The 18750-nt window shown below is 39.3% G+C and overlaps 3 protein-coding genes across 7 annotated transcripts; all 3 read left to right on the top strand.

Annotated features, from left to right (window-relative positions):
- The first annotated feature begins 1067 nt into the window (after nt 1-1067).
- Nucleotides 1068-6374, top strand: pigs (phosphatidylinositol glycan anchor biosynthesis, class S). The gene is made up of 12 exons (XM_044371616.1): nt 1068-1272; nt 2261-2400; nt 2502-2613; nt 2704-2793; nt 2888-2979; nt 3166-3406; nt 3505-3647; nt 3740-3854; nt 3942-4087; nt 4258-4358; nt 4439-4649; nt 5198-6374. Exons 1-12 carry the CDS (start codon nt 1254-1256, stop codon nt 5474-5476), a joined length of 1689 nt encoding a protein of 562 aa, XP_044227551.1. The 5' UTR covers nt 1068-1253; the 3' UTR covers nt 5477-6374.
- Nucleotides 6375-6983: 609 nt separating this feature from the next.
- srsf1b (serine and arginine rich splicing factor 1b) lies at nt 6984-11319 on the top strand. Of its 5 annotated transcripts, XR_006406704.1 has the most exons (6): nt 7012-7489; nt 9122-9306; nt 9405-9577; nt 9774-10022; nt 10342-10431; nt 10756-11319. XR_006406704.1 is itself a non-coding variant. In XM_044369933.1 (5 exons), the coding sequence occupies exons 2-5, from the start codon at nt 7296-7298 to the stop codon at nt 9942-9944; spliced, it is 723 nt and encodes a 240-aa protein (XP_044225868.1). In that variant the 5' UTR covers nt 6984-7052; nt 7291-7295; the 3' UTR covers nt 9945-11319. The 5 variants fall into 5 exon arrangements, 2 of the variants coding, with proteins under 2 accessions (XP_044225868.1, XP_044225867.1); XM_044369933.1 differs by having other exon boundaries at nt 6984-7052; nt 7291-7489; nt 9774-11319; XM_044369932.1 differs by having other exon boundaries at nt 6984-7065; nt 7291-7489; nt 9774-11319.
- Nucleotides 11320-16798: 5479 nt separating this feature from the next.
- Nucleotides 16799-18582, top strand: dynll2b (dynein, light chain, LC8-type 2b). Its single transcript, XM_044369935.1, has 3 exons — nt 16799-16925; nt 17532-17676; nt 17768-18582. The coding sequence occupies exons 2-3, from the start codon at nt 17545-17547 to the stop codon at nt 17903-17905; spliced, it is 270 nt and encodes an 89-aa protein (XP_044225870.1). The 5' UTR covers nt 16799-16925; nt 17532-17544; the 3' UTR covers nt 17906-18582.
- The last annotated feature ends 168 nt before the right edge of the window (nt 18583-18750 follow it).

Below are 18750 nucleotides of genomic sequence, written 5' to 3'. Positions count from 1 at the left end.
CCAGAAAGTTGCCAGTTTGATACAGAGACTAAGGAAAACATAGCTTGTTCCTCCCTCATTTGCACTTCTGAGGTACCCTTGACCAAGACCTTTTACTCTCAACTGCTCCAGTGAAGCTGCTGGTGGACTGTGGTTGTACTGGGTTTAACTTCCAAGCGTGAATGTGGCTCTGCTATCATCATTGCACAGGGTGTTCCTGCTCCTTCATATGTGTAAATGGGAACACCTATAAAATATATTGCAGAACAAAGAAACACCACCACAATGCCTCAAAATATATAGAACTCAAGTGTAGTCTTGAACACTGAATATTGTAAGTAAGCTGTAAAAGGAGTATTGGTTTGTATATCAATGTACTAATAAGCAAGTGTTTCTTTTCTAGTCACTCAAGTTGATTACTACACATAACCATAAATAAAATTTAATTTACAGAGAAGGCCCTGTGTACTCACTTAAGAACTGGTGCTTTACCGCTGGCAATTAAGGTAGGCAGATATAAAGGTATCCCTGAAGAGCAACGTTTATATGTTTTTTGTGATCTTGGTGTTGTCAAGGATGAATTTCATTTTTTATTCCACTGCCCTTTGTACAGTGACTTGAGGAAATATTTGTTTGAGAAGATCCACTTGAATAATCCTGATTTGTTTTGGTTGTCTGAAGCTGATATGTGGAGTTGTTGTTTTTTAATGTGGAGATTTTTGTTTTGGTGAGATTTATAAGAGATGCCTGGCAGCTAAGACAGAGAAAACTGTATCCATCATAACAGGACATTGCTGTCATGTAAACTGAAATTTTCCTTTTGAATTTTTGAAACTGTACATTATGATTTGTCCTGTCCCCATATGTTCCGGGCACCAGAAAGGTGAAGGACACTTAAATAATCAATCAATCAAAATAACGTTACTGATTGAGACTTACACTGGAAGTATCAGTGATTAGGATTTTGTGGAGACACCGCAAGGGGCGCTACTTGTTCAAATGTTTCGCATTGCGTTGTGTGCGTTTAATATATTTATGCTGTGGGCCGACGGTGACGGTACATTGCAGCGTTTCAAATCTCGGGTGTAAGGAGGACAAACAAGTGAAACTATTCTACAGTGTTTGCTTCTATGTCGTTAAGTCTTAACTGTGTACGGGATTCGTGCCTAATTGTTGCTGTTTTTGCAGTGCAGGGGTCCCGCACTACTGGACCACGTGACATTTGATTGTACGGCTCGTATTAACAAACGCACCTTTTCACTTCATTGACAGAAATGGCTACCACGGAAGTGGGTGAGTAGATTCACAGCTTATAAAACATGTTTCTTTTTAAGTTTATTTAAGTTACCATTACAGTTAATGACGGTTTGATAGAGGATATTTAACATGATCAGCAGTTGCTTAGCGACCACAGCGCGAGGCGGCTGTTTTCCTGCATGTTATGACCCTTTGAAGCTAACATTAGCTAGCAGCAGTGCTGCAGCATCACTGCAAGCATACCTGCTTCCTCTGTTTCACCATTATTCCACCATTAATTACAATTTCATACAGTGTCAGAGAGATTTAAATAGGTTTTTTAGCACAATACAACACAGCAAGTATGATACAAAAATTGGACTTTATACACCAGCATTATTTGCCACTACCAAGTACCAAAATGTAAAGGAGGATTTGTTCTTCCATAAATGATCCATAAAGACCCTCCAGGTAGAGAAAAATAGCATATTTCCAGTTATATTGAATTCTTTCTACTTTTAAAACTGAACCACTTATTGTAGCAACCTACTGTGTACTGTGTTGGAAACATTATACATATTTTAAGCTACATGATGTTTAGCCTGAGTGCAACATTAAAAACTCCATGTTTTTATAGATGCAAATTGATGTCCTGTATATCCTTTTGTTCACATTTCTCCAAATTCCAGTCTGACATATTTTGGACCTCTACTAGAATTTTAAAATCAAGTTTAAACAGTGTTTGACTGCACAGCATGAGTTTGTAGTGACCCTGCTGCTGTCTTGCAAAGGTCTGCCTCCTTACATCCAACTTTGCTTTCCATGGCGTGATTAAAAGTCCAGCACCTTGTTCAGTCTTTCATGGACTAAACAGATGTAATCTGGATTGCTTTAATCACAGGTGTCCAGTGAGGTGTCATAGCTGAAAAATGATCTGAGAGACTGTTGTGGATAAAAAATTGACATTGTTACATGCTTAACCAATGACATTTTTTGCCTTCTTTTCCTTTTCTTCTTTCTTTCTTTCTTTCTGTCTTTCTCACAGAGCGTAGACGTGGCCAGCTTGCTGCTCTGTCCATAGCAGCGGTGGTCATCATCGTGGGAGTTCCTCTGTGGTGGCGAACAACTGAAACGTACCGCGCCTGGTTGCCTGTCAGTCAGATACAAGAGTTGGCTAAGCTGCAGGTTTGTTTGTGCTTCCATGTGGTCCTTTTCCCTGTGAAATACGCTTGTACCTTTTTAAAAATGTCCCGCTCATTCTTTCTGTCTTTTTTTTTTTTTTACAGCTACAGTTGAGTGCTGATGTGGAGGTTGTGTTTGCACGTGGAACCGTGACGCCAGAACAGCAGAAGAAGGTCCCACTGACGCAGACACAGGATGAGGAGCACATAGTAGATGGTGATTTGTTAATGCTGTCTGTGACCTTTTTAAAATGACAAGAGGTGAAGGCTGCAGACTAATTCTTGTCTCAAATACTTTTGTTTCCAGAGGACACAGCGTTGAGGTACAGGTATGAGACACGGTATCGCACGGCTACAATCATGGAGGAGGACGCCCTGAACCAGCCCACTGCTGCAGGTGAGATGCTGTCCGCCTGTCAAATTCAAATGCAAACATGTTTTTTTAGTGAGTCCACAGGTAGTAATTTCTGTCTTTTTCTCTCCTGCTTTAGAGGCAGATCTCTCTCTGCACACACTCAGTGAGAGTCCGTGTGGTTCTTTGGTTGTGTATGTGATCCCAGACTCATCTTCACTGCTGCCTGAGGTTAAAACTCTTTTTTTTTCTATATTTAGTTTCAAAGAGTGCAGTTTTGCTATTGTTACCTCTTTCCTATTCTTTATTTCCTTTGTTTTTCATTTTGTAAGTGTTGTATGTTTATTTGTCTCACTCTGGATAAGTAGAATATCATAAAATTAACCCAATACTGAACTCTATCTTCATGAATCACAGGATGTCGACGTGTATATCGGTCAGCGACGGACGGCTTTGCTGCGTATTGGTGCCCAGATGAGAGTGGGCAAGACGCTAGAGCAATTGTTGGCTCACCTGGAGCCTCGGATCAAGCAGGTGCTGCAGGTGATGTCTTTTAGCCACACCGACATCACCGCTGCCCTCAGCGACAGAGTCCGTCTCAGCCCCGGCAACAAAGAGAGCATAGCTGACAGTATGAGAGCCTTTAAATCCAGCCCAGGTTGGTTCCTGTTTCAGCACAGCCATAAAGATCTCCAACTTAATTTCTATTCTAGTCAGTTTCCTTCAGTTCTCTCCTTATTCTTTTCTTCTCTTCAGGTTATGAGATAACATTCAGTCTGCTGAACCCAGACCCAAAGTCACACCGGCTGCACTGGGACATAGAGGGTGCTGTGCAGACCTACATCCAACCTTTGCTTACAAAACTGTCTCCTGTGGCCAACTTTAGCATGGACTCTCAGGTACTGTGTGCATGTGTGTGAATGTGAACGATGCACATCGCAATGAAAAGATGTTCAGCTACTGGATGTCAACGTACATATTCTCCTTACAGACTTTGCACTATGCTGTGCTCGGTGTCAACCCTCGCTTTGACAGCAGCCGCAACGCCTACACACTCAACGCTGACAGCCTTGCACATGTCATCAACCCCGTGGAAGCTAGACTGGGTAAAAGAAAATGAATGAATGTTTTTCATTCATGGTATTGTTTGTTCTAGGGTATATATAACAGTTTTTTTTGTATCTGATTTCCAGGCTCTAATGCTGCATCTTCCAACCCGGTGCTGAATTTTCTGCTGTACGTCCCAGATGCCCACCGTTCACCCCTTTACATCCATGACCACAAGAAACAAGAAGTGGCTTCAAATGCGTTTCACTCTCCACGTTGGGGTGGAATCATGGTGAGATAATCTCAGGGCAACAATGACAGTATACTAAATACTGATAATAGTTATAGCTTATTTTAAGTGAATATGTTTAATATATTATTAATAATGTGTCAGTTATGCTGTGATTTTCCACTCTAATTTGTTGAGTTGGGTACTGATTTTTAAAAAAATGTTTTTTATAGGTCTATAACGTTGATGGCTTCTATGGACCACAGGCTGTGTTCCCTGTTGACATCAACATTAATATGGCCAAAGTCATGGGAGTCTTCCTTGCACAGCTACGGTAAGTGTGCCTCTACAGTTATACTACAGCTTTTCCTGTAGATACAGAAATGTTAACTTTCCTGTTTCACATCCTGTCAGACTGCTGCTGGGGGTACAGTCATCTACCCCTCCCCCTGGCTTCCTGGTGGCACAGTGCGGCAGTACAGGATTGGCTGATTGGGAGCTAGACCGCCTCATGTGGAGTCGGAGTGTGGAAAACGTGGCAACAGCAACCACCACCATCACCTCTCTGGCACAGCTGCTGGACCAGATAGGCAACATCGTCATCAATGACAATATTGCCCAACAGGTAAGATGCATACACAGCTGTATTAATCTGAAGGTCTCTGTGTTGCCTGTTTGTGTGTGTATATATATGAGTGTAAGTGTGTGTAAAAAGCAGTCAGTACTTAATAAAATCATGTGCTGGAGTGCTCCACTTTATGCTCCACAATCTGAGCTTGCGATGTGGGACAATCTTGAGATCATACTGTCTAAGACATTAAAAGTACAACTGCCTTTACCTTCAAAGGGGTTTTGTGTCACTGCAAATACAGTTTCTTAGGAAATATTGCAATAAAACATTAAATCCGAACACAGACTCAGATTTTACATCCAAAAATCAAGTGTGAATGTACATATCTGGCCACGTTTGGCTCCATTCTAGGGTATCTGATCCATGAAGTAGTTTAACAATCATATGAAAAAAAAAAGGGAATCATGTACACAAAACAGTGCCTTTAAACTGATATTTGAATACTCAAATACAATAAGTTTTACAATAAGTTTTATTGATACTACTACTGTTTTTGTCACTTCATCAGTTGTGTCTAACTTGTGGTTGTCGTTATCACTCAGGTGTCCAGTGCCGTCACGTCACTGCAGCTGGCTGTGGCTGAGTTGGAGGCCGGGAACCTCGGCTTTGCTCTGCAGTACAGTAAGGAGGCCATCTTGGCGTCAGAGAGAGCCTTCTTTGACCCTTCGCTCCTCCACCTCCTCTACTTTCCCGATGACCAGAAGTTTGCCATCTACATACCCCTCTTCCTGCCCATGTGTGTCCCTATTCTGCTGTCACTGCTCAAAATAGTGTCTGAGGCTAGACAGAAACGCAGAGAAAAGCAGGCCAAGAAGGACTGAGAAACACAAGATGTGACGAATATGAGGTCAGAACACAAATTATGTTATGAACAAACTGTTATGTCAGTGGCCTTGACATTTAGGTACAAACGTAGGCATGAAGAAAGGTTCGTTTGCAGCATTGAGCCGAGGGTTTCACAAATCGGTCGAGTATCATGTTTATTGTTTCATGTGAGGAATTGTGTTTATTGCAAGATTTTAAGGAATGACTGCTGTGACTGTCTAACACTGTACAGTTTAAAGCTTTGATTGTTATAAATATGTTTTATATTTGAATTCCACTTTCTAAGTTATTGACAAATAAAGAAACAAACTCGTAGCTCGTGTGCTAGCTGTTTTTTTTTTTTTTTTGACAGTCCTCTTACTATAAAATAAGAACACCAGATTTTATATAAATATCAGAAATTTGGGAAAATGATATCAACAAAAAGTCCACTTCCTAGCTTTTTATAGAGCGTTAAGCAATTCAGTGAGTAGTTTGTCATGCTAGACAAACTAAAGCACTGACTGTTTTTTTTATTCAGTCAGGATGCATTTGTGTTGCTTGCGACATGTCACAGTTCTCATCTGGGTCACTGAGTGATCCTGAATGTGGTACGAGCAATCTGATCCCAGTGCGTCATCAATGTCGCACTATAACAAAACAATCTCACCCATGGTCCATTTTGTAGCTGTTCTGGAGCTCTCTATCATATCACAGGATCCTCATCAACAGGAGGAGTTTCCCCAGTTTTAAAATTGTTTTGTCATTTTGAGCAAAAATGCATTTAAAGGTTTATCTGAAGCTTATATTAGGCTTCAGCAGTCTGAGTTAGTCATCAAGTAGATATCTGCAACCTTTACAGTCCTTTTAACGTCACAGTCCCTCTTTGTGTTTCCCTTTTGAGCTGTGGTGGAAGAATAGTAACAAAAAGAGGGACTTTGGCACTAAAAAGACTAATGTTGAAAAATATCTACTTTCAATATAAATTGTATTTGAGATGCAAAATATATTATTATTATTACTGTACATTTGTTACATATGCAATTTCTGATGATCATATTTTACTTTAATTATTACTTTTTTGTCTTGTTTTTTGTTTGTTTTATTTTTGCCTTAATTACTTTATTTTATTTTTATTTATCTTTGTCTCTCATAATTTGTTTTGTCTGTGTTCCATTATTGGCCTCCTGTTCAATATGTAAGTCTTTCTGTTTTTGTTGTTATATGTCTCTTCTTGTCTCACCTTGTCATGCCTTGTATGTCCTGCCAATCACATATTCTGCACTTCCAATATTAAAAAAAAAGAAAGATATCTACTTGATTTGACTAAGTTGGACGGCTTAAGCTTCATATTAGCTTCAAATAAACTGCATTATAAAGGGATCCTCTAATGGTCAGTATGAACAGGAGGAATTATTACAGCAAGAAAAACATTTAAATGTTCATCTGTGCTCCTCACTGTTATTTAAAGACATTGTGAACTCATCCTTTACAGCTCCAGTACAGCAGGTGGCGCTGTGTGCAGCTTTAAAACTACATCCATGTTTCAACCCGCTCATCGTCACTGAAGAAGAGCGTGAAGCTACTTGAAAGGTTTGAGCAGCTTGTAAGTTTTAGCTGTTGTTAACGCGATTGTTTCTGACATCCTCGCTGAAGGATTTCAACTCCCATTTAGACGCCACTGTAACTAGACATTTAACGTGTCGCTCTATACGACAACGGAAGCGTTATTGTACTGTTTGTTCTTCAGAAGACCTGTTAGCTCGCTTGCTAACTTCCTTGAACTGTTAAGCTAAGCTAAGCTAAGCTAAGTGAGCTTTGTGTGTGTTAGCCAACATGTCTGGTGGTGGTGTCGTCCGAGGACCAGCGGGGAGCAACGACTGTCGGATATATGTGGGGAATCTCCCTCCTGATATTCGCTCCAAAGACGTCGAAGATCTGTTTTACAAGTACGGAGCCATTCGTGATATCGATCTGAAGAACCGGAGAGGAGGACCGCCGTTTGCCTTCGTGCAGTTCGAGGACCCGAGGTGAGCTGCCGCGCTCTTCCACCACGCCTCGGCGTTATCTCCATACAATCACCCAAACCTGTTTTCAAATTATATACACATTTATATCACTCATATATACGGGTACGTCTCTCAGGTGTGAGTTTATAATGTATAACCTGCAGTAAAGTCTGCCTTCATGAAGGTTACAATGACCGTGATTTAACTTCATGGCCATTTTATTTGGACGGTGTCGTTTTTGGCGCTGTTTGATTGTATTGTGTTGCCTCACACTTAGAGGTGTGTCTAATATTTAGTCTACTCTCACTGAGTGTTGTTTATCGAGGTGTATCCATAAGAAACTGGCACCCAACAAACATGTGCTGGTATACCTGCTAGATCTCAACCCATTTGTAGTTAAAACACAACTGGAAAATGATATTAAAGTACCTTTGTACGTTTATTCATGTGAGACTGTACATTTTCAGCTCCACTAGCTATATTTTAATGGGAAATAAACATTGTAAAATGTATTTCTTTGTTCTTTATTCTGATGCTGAACACTGGTGACTTTCCGTATACAAAGTCTGTTAAAACAGTTATTTACTACACACTTGTTATTGAACAAAGACCCTAAATAGGAGTAGTCTTACTCAAAATTAGTACTATTAGTGAAATTAGTATTGTAGTGTATTGCTGATTCTGTTCAATTTGCCATAGAGAAACTGCAACTCTGCTTTCATGTGTTGCAACTTTCTCACACTAATCTTAAACTGATACTTTACACAAATAAAACAAAATTCAGGGCTTTCTTCAGATCCAATAACATAAACAGCTGTAATCTGCATATTTTAACTATCAATGGTTCAAATATTGAAAGAGTTGCAGAATACAAGTCTCTTGGCATCTGGATCAACAACAAGTTTACATTTAGGCTAAATACCACATTAGGCGTCTTATTTGGAAATTACGACAAAAAATTCCCTTTTTCTACAGGATTAGAAGAGGCTTTTCCTTGTTTTGTAGGAAGAGGATTGTTGAATCAATTTTCCTATCCTATCTGGATTATGGGGATGTAGCTGCCTCCAAACTTAGACCCTAAGATTATGTTACCACTCAGCCCTGAGGTTTATTATTGTTATCTTAAATAAAGCTTGAAAGAAAATGCTATTAAATAAGTCAACATATCAATGAAATAATTGTTTCCACAAAAAAACAGTGGAAAATAGGGCTTCCCAGATCGGTCAGTGTTTAACACAATGAAGAAAGGAGGTCAGAAGAGGGAGATAATTTAGTACGCTCAACATGTGCACAAATAACAGGCAAGCTTTAAAGTGCAAGCTTGAAATGCCACTCAGTCCACAGCGGCTGTCAGTCCAAGCCTTGTTGTGCTCTTTGTTCCATTAAGTGACTGTGAATAATACTGAGCACATTAAATTCTCACGACTTTCATGTACTCAAGCTAAACACTTAAAGGTGTTTTCCACTCCAGATTTCCATCCGCAGGACATACACTAATTGAGTAAGATGCATTTTTTGATCCCTAGTTTCATGATGATAGGCCAGAAGTTGTAAGATAACATGTTGCAGCCAAAACAAAATCAGCTTAACTGATATGCGGCTTCCTTGACTAGTAAAGCTGGAAAGATGATTGATAACTGTTGTATTTCACAGGGATGCTGAGGATGCTGTTTACGGGCGCGATGGTTATGACTACGATGGCTACCGCCTGCGCGTTGAGTTCCCCCGAAGTGGAAGAGGAGGAGGTGGTGGTGGAGGAGGTGGAGCACAGGGAGGACCCCCGAGGGGGAGGTATGGTCCCCCATCCCGACGCTCGGAGCACAGGGTTGTCGTGTCAGGTGGGTTTCTGGTCCTTATGGCTGCAGGTTCTGCTCAATCTCTTAATTTCAAGCATATAGTTGAATTAATAAGTCTTACGCCACCCTTTTCCTGTCAGGTCTTCCCCCCAGTGGAAGCTGGCAGGACCTGAAGGATCACATGCGAGAGGCAGGCGATGTGTGTTACGCCGATGTGAATCGTGACGGCACTGGAGTGGTGGAGTTTGTACGCAAAGAAGACATGACCTACGCTGTCCGCAAACTTGACAACACCAAGTTTCGCTCTCATGAGGTATGTAAAGGATTACAATAGTAAGACAATAAAGCACAATAAGTCATCTATGAGCACGCTAAATACGGTTTTGAGTAATTATATGTCACCAAAAACATCTATTATGTCGTTGGTAACTTCTGTCTACCTGAGTCTCATTTAGAAGCTTCCATGTAGGAATGTATTTTTAGTTTTGTGTGTGTGTTTGTGTGTTTAGGGAGAGACGGCCTACATTCGTGTGAAGATGGACGGTCCTCGCAGCCCCAGCTACGGTCGATCCCGCAGTCGCAGCCGAAGCAAGAGCAGGTCGCGCAGCTACTCCCCTCGCCGCAGCAGAGGTTCCCCGCGCTACTCTCCCCGGCGTTCCCGCTCCCGCTCTCGCACCTAGACTCGCCTCGACCCTTAACCGAAGCAGTGGTGTACCTCGGAGCCGCAGAGGAAATCTTCACGTCACATAACAAACCCTGTATACTCACCACTGAGCGTCTCACGTGTTACCTGTTTACACTGTCTTTTTGTGTTGTCTCCTTTCCTCCACTTTTTGTTGCAGTTTTCATTTTTGCGCACCAGATGTGTCTGGTCTGTGGCCTCGTTTCACTCTTGGTTTGCCGTTCTTCTCCCTCTCTCCCCTTTTTCTCATCATCATTTTTCTGCTAACCATCTCTCCCTCTTTTCTATACCTTTCTTCTGCTGTTTGTCCTTATTGTATGCTTTCATTTGGAAAGATTCTACTTCTTTAAAGCATATACTACTGTACTTTGACCTTCTTGTGTGTCTCTCTATAGAGTTCAAAGGAACAGGATAGGATGGGAACAGAGGAAACAGTTCATATTAAGATAAACAGGAGGAGGAGGAGTCAAATATGGCACCCAATGGTATGATGGCTGTGCAGTGTTTTATATACACTTGACAATGGAGTGCCATTGTTGAATGTTTTCAGTAGTAATAAGTTTGTATACTACTTTGTCTTTGGAGACCCAAAGCTTGTGCTTTTGCTTATCTCTCAGTATCCAAAGTAAATCTTAGGTTTTTTTTTTTTTTTTTTGGTTTTTTTTTTTGGAATTTAATGTAGATGGTGTCCCTTGTTTTTCTCAAAGTGAACTCCCTCGTAGATGCATTTAATGACAGATTTTTTTTTAAATTTTGAAGGTGTGATTCTAACTTGCCTCCTTCTCTTTGGTTCTGCTGGTATTCTGAAGGTTTGGACTGGGCTCATTGTCTCACCATTCCGGAGCCGGATCAGGATTCAGGATCAGATCAGGATTAGGATTTAGGCGTCAGGATGGATACATGGAGCAGGAGCACGGGAGCATTTTACCCGGGGGGGGATCCCGAACCCGGCCCTGTCCACATAACCCCATCAAACCGGAAACTAAACTAAAGCTAAATTGGCGTTCAAATAATCCAAATTATTTTTTCCATTTTGTGTGGGACCTCAGAGACACGATTACTGACGGCATCGCGATTACTTTTTTGCTTTTTAAATTATAAAAAAAAAAAGAAGAGCAGAGCTCGGATCAAAACCAGGAGGAGGGCTGGGAGGTGCAGGATGGATCCACACGCGTAAGGAGAGTGGTAAATAGTGGGCAACCTGTAACAGTGGAGGAGGGAGGGAGGGAGGGTGGGAATGTTACCTTAATGTGGTTTGTATCATTTTCTTAGGTCAGTCTTTTCCTGAGGAGATCATTTCTGATTTTCTTAAGTATAATCTTCAATATCGTAAAGCTTTATTCTCTTTTAATAAAAGTTTAACATAGGTTAAATGTTTTGGTTTTTCTTTGTGGTCATTTTTCTTTCTCTGAATTCATTAAAAAAAAAAGGTTTGGCACAAAAACATGGAACACATGTACACATATGCGACACATTCAGTTATATTTAAAATATTTTGACTCATCAGTACAAGGCACCTACTTATTATAGCTTGTCTGGCCTCCTTCAAATTGTACCTCAGCCTTTCCAAGTGCCTGTTACAATTAAGTGAACTGTGTATACAGCTGAAGATTAATAATAAGTGTATTTGAAGATCAGTAACACACAGGTTTCACACATGGTGGCACTTCAGATAACATGATGCTTAATGTCCCACATATGACTGGGATGGATGGATCAGTGAGAATCTTCGGTATTTATGGTGGCATTAGTCTAGAGCTGCAATGATTAATCGATAAGTTTCCAACTCTTAAATAATTCGCCAACTATTCTGATAAATGCTTTGAGTCATTTTTTAAGAAGAAAATTTCCAGTTTCTCTGATTCCAGCTTTTCAAATGTGAATATTTTCTGGTTTCTTTAGTCCTCCATGATAAACTAAATATCTTTGGATTGTAGACTGTTGGTCGAGACAAAACTTTGGGAAAAACTGGGAAACTTAACATTTTTTGCACCAAACAACTATTTGATTTATCAAGGAAATCAACAGATTAATTGATAATGAAAGTTGTTAGTTGCAACTCTATTAATCAAATGACATACAATGGTGTAAGAATTCAAATCATTCAGTAAAAATAGCAATAAAACTGTAAATACAATCCTATAACAGTAAATTACTACAACAATATGCCATTTTATGAGATCATTATTTGTTTTATATGTGAAATCTGAATCTGCAAAGTAACTAGTAAGTGTAGCTATGATGTATGAGAGGAAGAAGTACAATATATGCCTCTGAAAAGTGGTGAAATATGAGCATAAACTGCACAAATGGAAACAAAAACAATACTTGAGTAAATGTTTGTTACATTCCACCAATGCATTTATAACATTTATATACAGTACAATTTACTAGGGTTTTTGACAGCAACACACTATTTGCTGGATTGAACCACAGTAAGAACTGACGATGCACTTTTGTTTTAATGGCCTCTTGGGCTTTTTGATGGCCATATGTAATAATTTCACCTAATAATGTAACTGACATACAAATGTGAACAGAAAAGTAAATATCAAGGATTGTTTTTTTCCTTCTTTATTGACATATAAAACTATTACAGTTTCTTCTTCCTCAAAGTAATAAAACAAACCAGCTCCAGTCTCAGTGTAGTTGCAGTTCACAAGATTTGAAACAAAAAGCAGGTATTTGTAGGTTTTACAGCCTTTGGATTACAGGAAAATTTAAATGAATTTGTTAAAATCAGACGTTTTACCTGTTAATTTGAGTTATTAGAGACATCTTCTAGTATTCTACATATAACTACATATTTCCAAAATAATATAAAATGTTCATCAATATGACTGTTGATAAAGATACACGTTATTGCAAAAAAGTCACAGAAGGGACAAAATGAGTGAACAGCAGCCTCAGGGGAGCTAAAACAAAATGTACAACTTATCAATATCTTTTCTGAATTTTTAAAAACATATCTTAGCTGGGTAAAATCCATGAATAAGTTTGTTATTATTGGTGAAAATGACATGTTTTATAAATACGATATAACTTGGATATCGATCTGAAAACCTGAAGAGGAGGACCACCGTTAGCCTTTGCGGAGTTTGAGGACCTGAGGTGAGCCAGGTCCTAACTTTATCTCCCCTATATAACTTTTTAAACAAGGGAACTGGTCATTTTTAAGTCCCTGTCCACTCAAAAATATGATTTTCTTCTTGTTCTTACATTTGAATTTTCAAGCTTCACTGTGCAGAATGATGTTTGTGCAGAGTTTGACACTACAAGACACATTCACCTGTTGAAAATGGAAAATTTCTCTTGAGCTCATTAAAAATCTGATTTTAATAGGTCGGCCTATGAGCAGGATTTGTGACATCACAAGTAGTTTGGAAGCCAATCCTGGTCCAACATTCAGTCTACAAAAGTGTGATGTGGAAACTTGAAACTTGTGTCCAGCAGTTAAACTTCTGAAATGAAAAATATGTACATATTTTAGAGATTATGGAATTTTTAATGGGGGAGAAGGAGGAGATGACATTTTAAGGATTTGAACGAGGTAATTGAACTTTATTTATGGAAAAAAACATCAGACTAATTACTATTCAAAGCAGAGTATTTTATATACATCTAAAAATTTGTCTGGAGGCGATCTTCAATAGAAAACTTCATATTATCGTTGATAAAATACGTGGATCCATTTATCATACTGTCAGGTGTAACCACTCAAAACTAGTGGACAGCTAACTTACAGATGCCTCTGTGCAGTACATACAGCCCTGTACACTGAGAAACATTTTCCTCTAATAAATGAATGCACACAATTTTATGTTAAAACTTCCATCAATGACTTTTTAGGTTACCACTTGTCTGTATCATAGTTTCTCTGACTTCTGGGAGAGCTTGGTGTTTCAGTCTTAGGACGATTTCACTATTCTTCAAGTCTGTCTTAAAACAACAGTCAGGTACCCAACTGAACACTGAAATAGGTTTTTCTTGCCATAATCATTCCTCCTGTTCATACTGACCATTAGAAGATCCCTTCATAATGCACTTACAATGTAGGTGATGAGGACCAAAATCCACAAACCTCCTGTAGAAAAATGTATTTAAAAGTTTATCTGAGGCTAATATAAAGCTTCAGTCCAAATGAGTCAAATCAAGTAGATATCTTTCAATGTTACCGTCTTTTCAGTGCCAAAGTCCCTCTTTTTGTTGCTATACTTCCGCCGCAGTTCAACACAGAAACACAAAGAGGGAATTTGATGCTAAAAAGATTGTAAATGTGGCAGATATCCACTTGACCCTATGACCCTATGACTAACTCAGACTGCTGAGGCCTCATATAACCTTCAAATAAACTTTTAAATGCATTTTTGTTCAAAATGACTGTGTGGACACACTGTGGATTTCCATCACTTACTTCACAGCCAGTATGAACAGGAGGAATGATTACAGCCTCTGTCTGTGTTCATTTTGGCACCTGACTTGTTTTAAGACAGACTTGAAAAATTGTGAACCTATCCTTTAAATAACTATGACAGGAAAACCTCATTTTATTTTTTTGTATATTTTTACAATGTAGATTTGTGTACTTCTTCAAAGTGGTGTTCATTGTGACATTTCATTCACACATATACACTTAAACCCAAACAACTATAAATACAAATCAGTTTTCAAAGAAATTATACTTGTTAAGTAGTTTTACTTGGGTGTTGCTGAATGGTTGTAATAGCCAAATTTTCTCAGGTGTTTGTAGGTTTTCTAGGGTTTATTGAGGTTGTTGCTAGGTGACTGGTGTGGGTGCATGGTAGGGTGTGGTTGGGTGTAAGTTAGGTTGCTGTGTGGTTGTTAAGTGAGTCCTATGGTGTTCTGGGCGGTTGCAACAGCCTTGTTAGGTGGTTACTAGTTCGTTCCTAGTAGAAATAGCCAGATAAAGACAGATATTAGCTCATGGTGGATATACTGGTATCTGTGTATATGTACACAGTACAGAAATGCCAAAGATATGTTTGAGGCACTTTATAAACAGTGACACCATTTAATACTGTAGTTTGTCCACTCAGTACATGTGGTCACAATTCCCTAATACATAGGTGCTTATTAAAGATGTTTTTGTATGTCATGTGCTGATGTAAAATGTAAAAAATATTGTTGGCCTTTATATTACATATATATATATATATATATATATATATATATATATATATATATATTTTTTTTTTTTTTTTAATTTTCAAATATGATTATCGGTAGGGATGAGGAGCTATTGCATTTTAGCAAAATTAAATCCAATATCAAATGCCTTCAGCCCTCCAATATAGAATCCCTTAGTGAATCTTACTATGTTTACCTTTCAACATTTGCAAGACAAAAAGCTAAAATAGCAGCAACTCAAAGATGTCTCATCGCCTTTTGTTGCCTTAGAAGACAGAAACATCAGTTTTTACTGGCAGCCTAGTTAATGTTCACAACCTGAGCAGCATAATATATGAAATGTTCAGTATTTTTCTGGTATTATATTATGCCTCAATACATGGCCTTAGGTGAGTTAAATTTATACACAGTGTGTGTGACTCCAGCATTCGTTAGCAACATCAAGGTGTTAATTCTCAGAGCAAATATACACTAAGGCACTAATAGAAGAAATTATTTACTGCATACTGATTAGCCAACCTGCAATTCTTATTTGGCCCTCAAGAGAGAAAGAAGGTCATTGTGTTTGTGGTGTAAATAAATTCCCAAATCCCAGCAGTAAAATAATCTTGTTTATGTGTGAGGAGGGAATGTTATGTCTCCCACCACCAGCATTTTAACACACAGACAAACACTCTTCCTTGCATTTCACATGAAGACCATCCAACAGAGGAGACCCGATTGTAACTGTCAGCACTATATGCTGCGCTGATTCTCAACCTTTATTACCCCAGTTTTAATCCTAAATGTAACCATGACCGTGTAACAAAGTCCTTATTCTAAATCAATCCCTTAAAAGAAGTGAAGTGCATAATTTGATCTGGACCTTAACTTACATTTGGTATGTTTCCAGAGGTAAACTGAGCTTTCAATAAAGTTACAGTATGTTTTATTGTGGTTGAAAAAAACTGAAAACAGATGCATCTTATTGGTGTCCTGACCAGGGTCATACATCAGTCTGGCAGCAGAACAGGTATTTTTCATGTTATCCTGGCTACCAAAAGTAGACCTGGATGTTATATTATGCTGCATTTAGGGAAGTGGAAACTTTGGGTGTGTTGAAAATCCAAAATAAAGACAACTGTGTGAGAAATGTGAACTGTAAATTTTGGTCTTTTCATGATTTTGGGGGCAATATGATGGGATTTGGCTATCGGAAAGGGGTTTAAATATTTTTTAAAATCATATTATTTATCATTATATTACATTGAGTGGACAGAATATTATTCATTGAGATGGTTAGAGGATCACTGCACATTGAGCTTTAATGGTAGAGTCAAACTGGGGCTTATAGATCCAGCAATGGTGAAGTGTGTCTGGTTTACAATGGTATGCTCCTCTATTTTGTCTATTAATTCAACTGGCATGAGATCAATACTCCCAACACTGACTATCGAGCTCGTGCCTCGCCTCCTCTCTGAGTCTAATCTACATCTGGATGTGTTGCAAGCTCTCCAAGATGAGCGGATCAATATCATCGATTAACCCGATCACCTGGATCAATCACGCCCTCGCTGGTAGGGAGCAGGGAGGCGGAGGGCATGGAGGGAGGGGGGGATGTATCGGGCTGGGTGAAAATGGTGCATTCTGGGTGGAAATAAGATGCGGAGCCAGTGACCGCAAGTAAAAAACGCCGTCAGCCGGATGGAGGCTCCACTGCAGCCAATCAGACTGCGGATGTGACGTGAAGGGCGGGGCGGAGACGCACGTTTTTCCTTCCATAAAATCAACGAAGGACTGTGCAGCTCCACGTTACGCACACCTTTAAACATTAAATCAAAGCTGAGATACGGTAAGACTTAATTGCATTGTGTGTTAGTGTGAATTGCTGTGTTTATTGCTAATCAGACCTCTGTCCCGTGAGCAGGTGAAAGTGAATACTGAGCCTCCTGCTGCTTGCATGCTAATCTCGCTTGAGCCTCTTGTATTTGCCCTGCGAGGCTCCTTTCACTTTCTTTGCAAATCTGACCACTTGAGTTAGTGAGAATGTGTATAGAAGGAGTGATTTCTCTCGTGTGTTTTCTAAAAAAAAAAATCAGCAGAAATAACTAAGTGTTGCTTCATAAGCAGCTGCATTACACCCGCTGCACAGTGCAGGTGCAGCCTGTAAAGTCAGGTCATGTCAGACCTTTTAAAGGATCGGTGCATCATTTCTCTAGTGTGTCTTAAAACATCAGACAGTAGCCCAGATGAACATTGAAACAGGTTTTTCTTACTGTAATCATCCCTCCCAATGTGCCTAATGTTCATTTGGGCATCTAAAAATGTGTGAACCTTTTTTTAATTGTGTGCTGTGAATTTGCAAACAGAACAGCTTTGTAAGTCCACATCTGAGGGGAGGATTAAGGTTTTGTCCTCAGTTATTCAAGTAACTTTCTTTTTTTTTTCTCCTGAGCAGTCAAAACGCCACCATGTCTGACAAAAAAGCAGTGATCAAGAATGCAGACATGTCTGATGAAATGCAGCAGGATGCAGTGGACTGCGCCATGCAAGCAATGGAGAAGTACAACATCGAGAAGGATATCGCTGCTTATGTCAAAAAGGTGCCCGGATCAACATTAAATGAGTAGAAACCTGAAACCTGTTAGTGGCCTCTAAACTGTGACGTGTTAATCAATGTTGTCTCCCCTGCAGGAGTTTGACAAGAAGTACAACCCGACATGGCATTGCATTGTTGGGAGGAACTTTGGCAGCTACGTGACGCACGAGACGAAGCATTTCATCTACTTCTACTTGGGCCAAGTGGCCATTCTACTGTTCAAGTCGGGCTGAATTCAAACACGCCCTCCTAAAACAACTTTTAATTCAGCCCATAATCCTTCTGTGCCACGCTGTACATTTTGCTACCGCCTCTCTGCAGACATGCCTACCTCCTGGTTTCCTGCCTGCTTCAGTCTGTTGTTTTTTTGTTTTTGTTTTTTTGCCACCTACAACACTACCACTATCAGTGGATGACGCTTTGCTCATGTCTGGACTGTATCATGTATAGGGCTGTTGATAGAAAATGCCAATTAAAACTACTTGACATGTCAACATCTGCAAATCTAACCGACTCGCCATGACTCATAATTTGCAGATATTAATTTGCTGTGCATTGACGCATGGACCTTTTTGTACATTAGTTAATTTGGATATGTTGTATAATAACTTTTCATGGAATTAAAATGAGCAACAGAAAGTTTTTTTGTTGAAATGCCTTTAATTTTCAGTGTTGACTGAGATAGAATAAAAATGCTAAGACTGTTGCTTCCACTTAATAAAGAAGATTACATGCTAAGAGACTTCAGGTTTTGTACATGCTTGAACATTCCTGTTTCCACTTAAGTTGTAAATATTTACAATGTTACTGCTGTATATCTCTGGAATGTAACTTATTGTTTGGTATTGTGATATTTTCAACATGTTGAGCACAAAAACAACATTGAGACAGTAAATTGGTCCAAAATGTGTATAGTGTGTGTGTGTGTCTTGTACTTGATTCACCTGCTTGTACTGTGTAATCAGTATATTGTCTCTTGTCTAGTCTGATCATATTGTGAACCACAATACAAAATGTGGTTTTCTGAGGCTACAAACAGGTCAAATCTTCTTCAAAATGATTACTTAAATATTCATAG

The sequence above is a fragment of the Thunnus albacares genome, chromosome 13, assembly GCF_914725855.1.
Source record: "Thunnus albacares chromosome 13, fThuAlb1.1, whole genome shotgun sequence".
Classification (NCBI taxonomy): Eukaryota; Metazoa; Chordata; class Actinopteri; order Scombriformes; family Scombridae; genus Thunnus; species Thunnus albacares.
The sequence above is the reverse complement of the archived record's forward strand: the minus strand, read 5'-3'. Positions and strand labels throughout refer to the sequence as shown.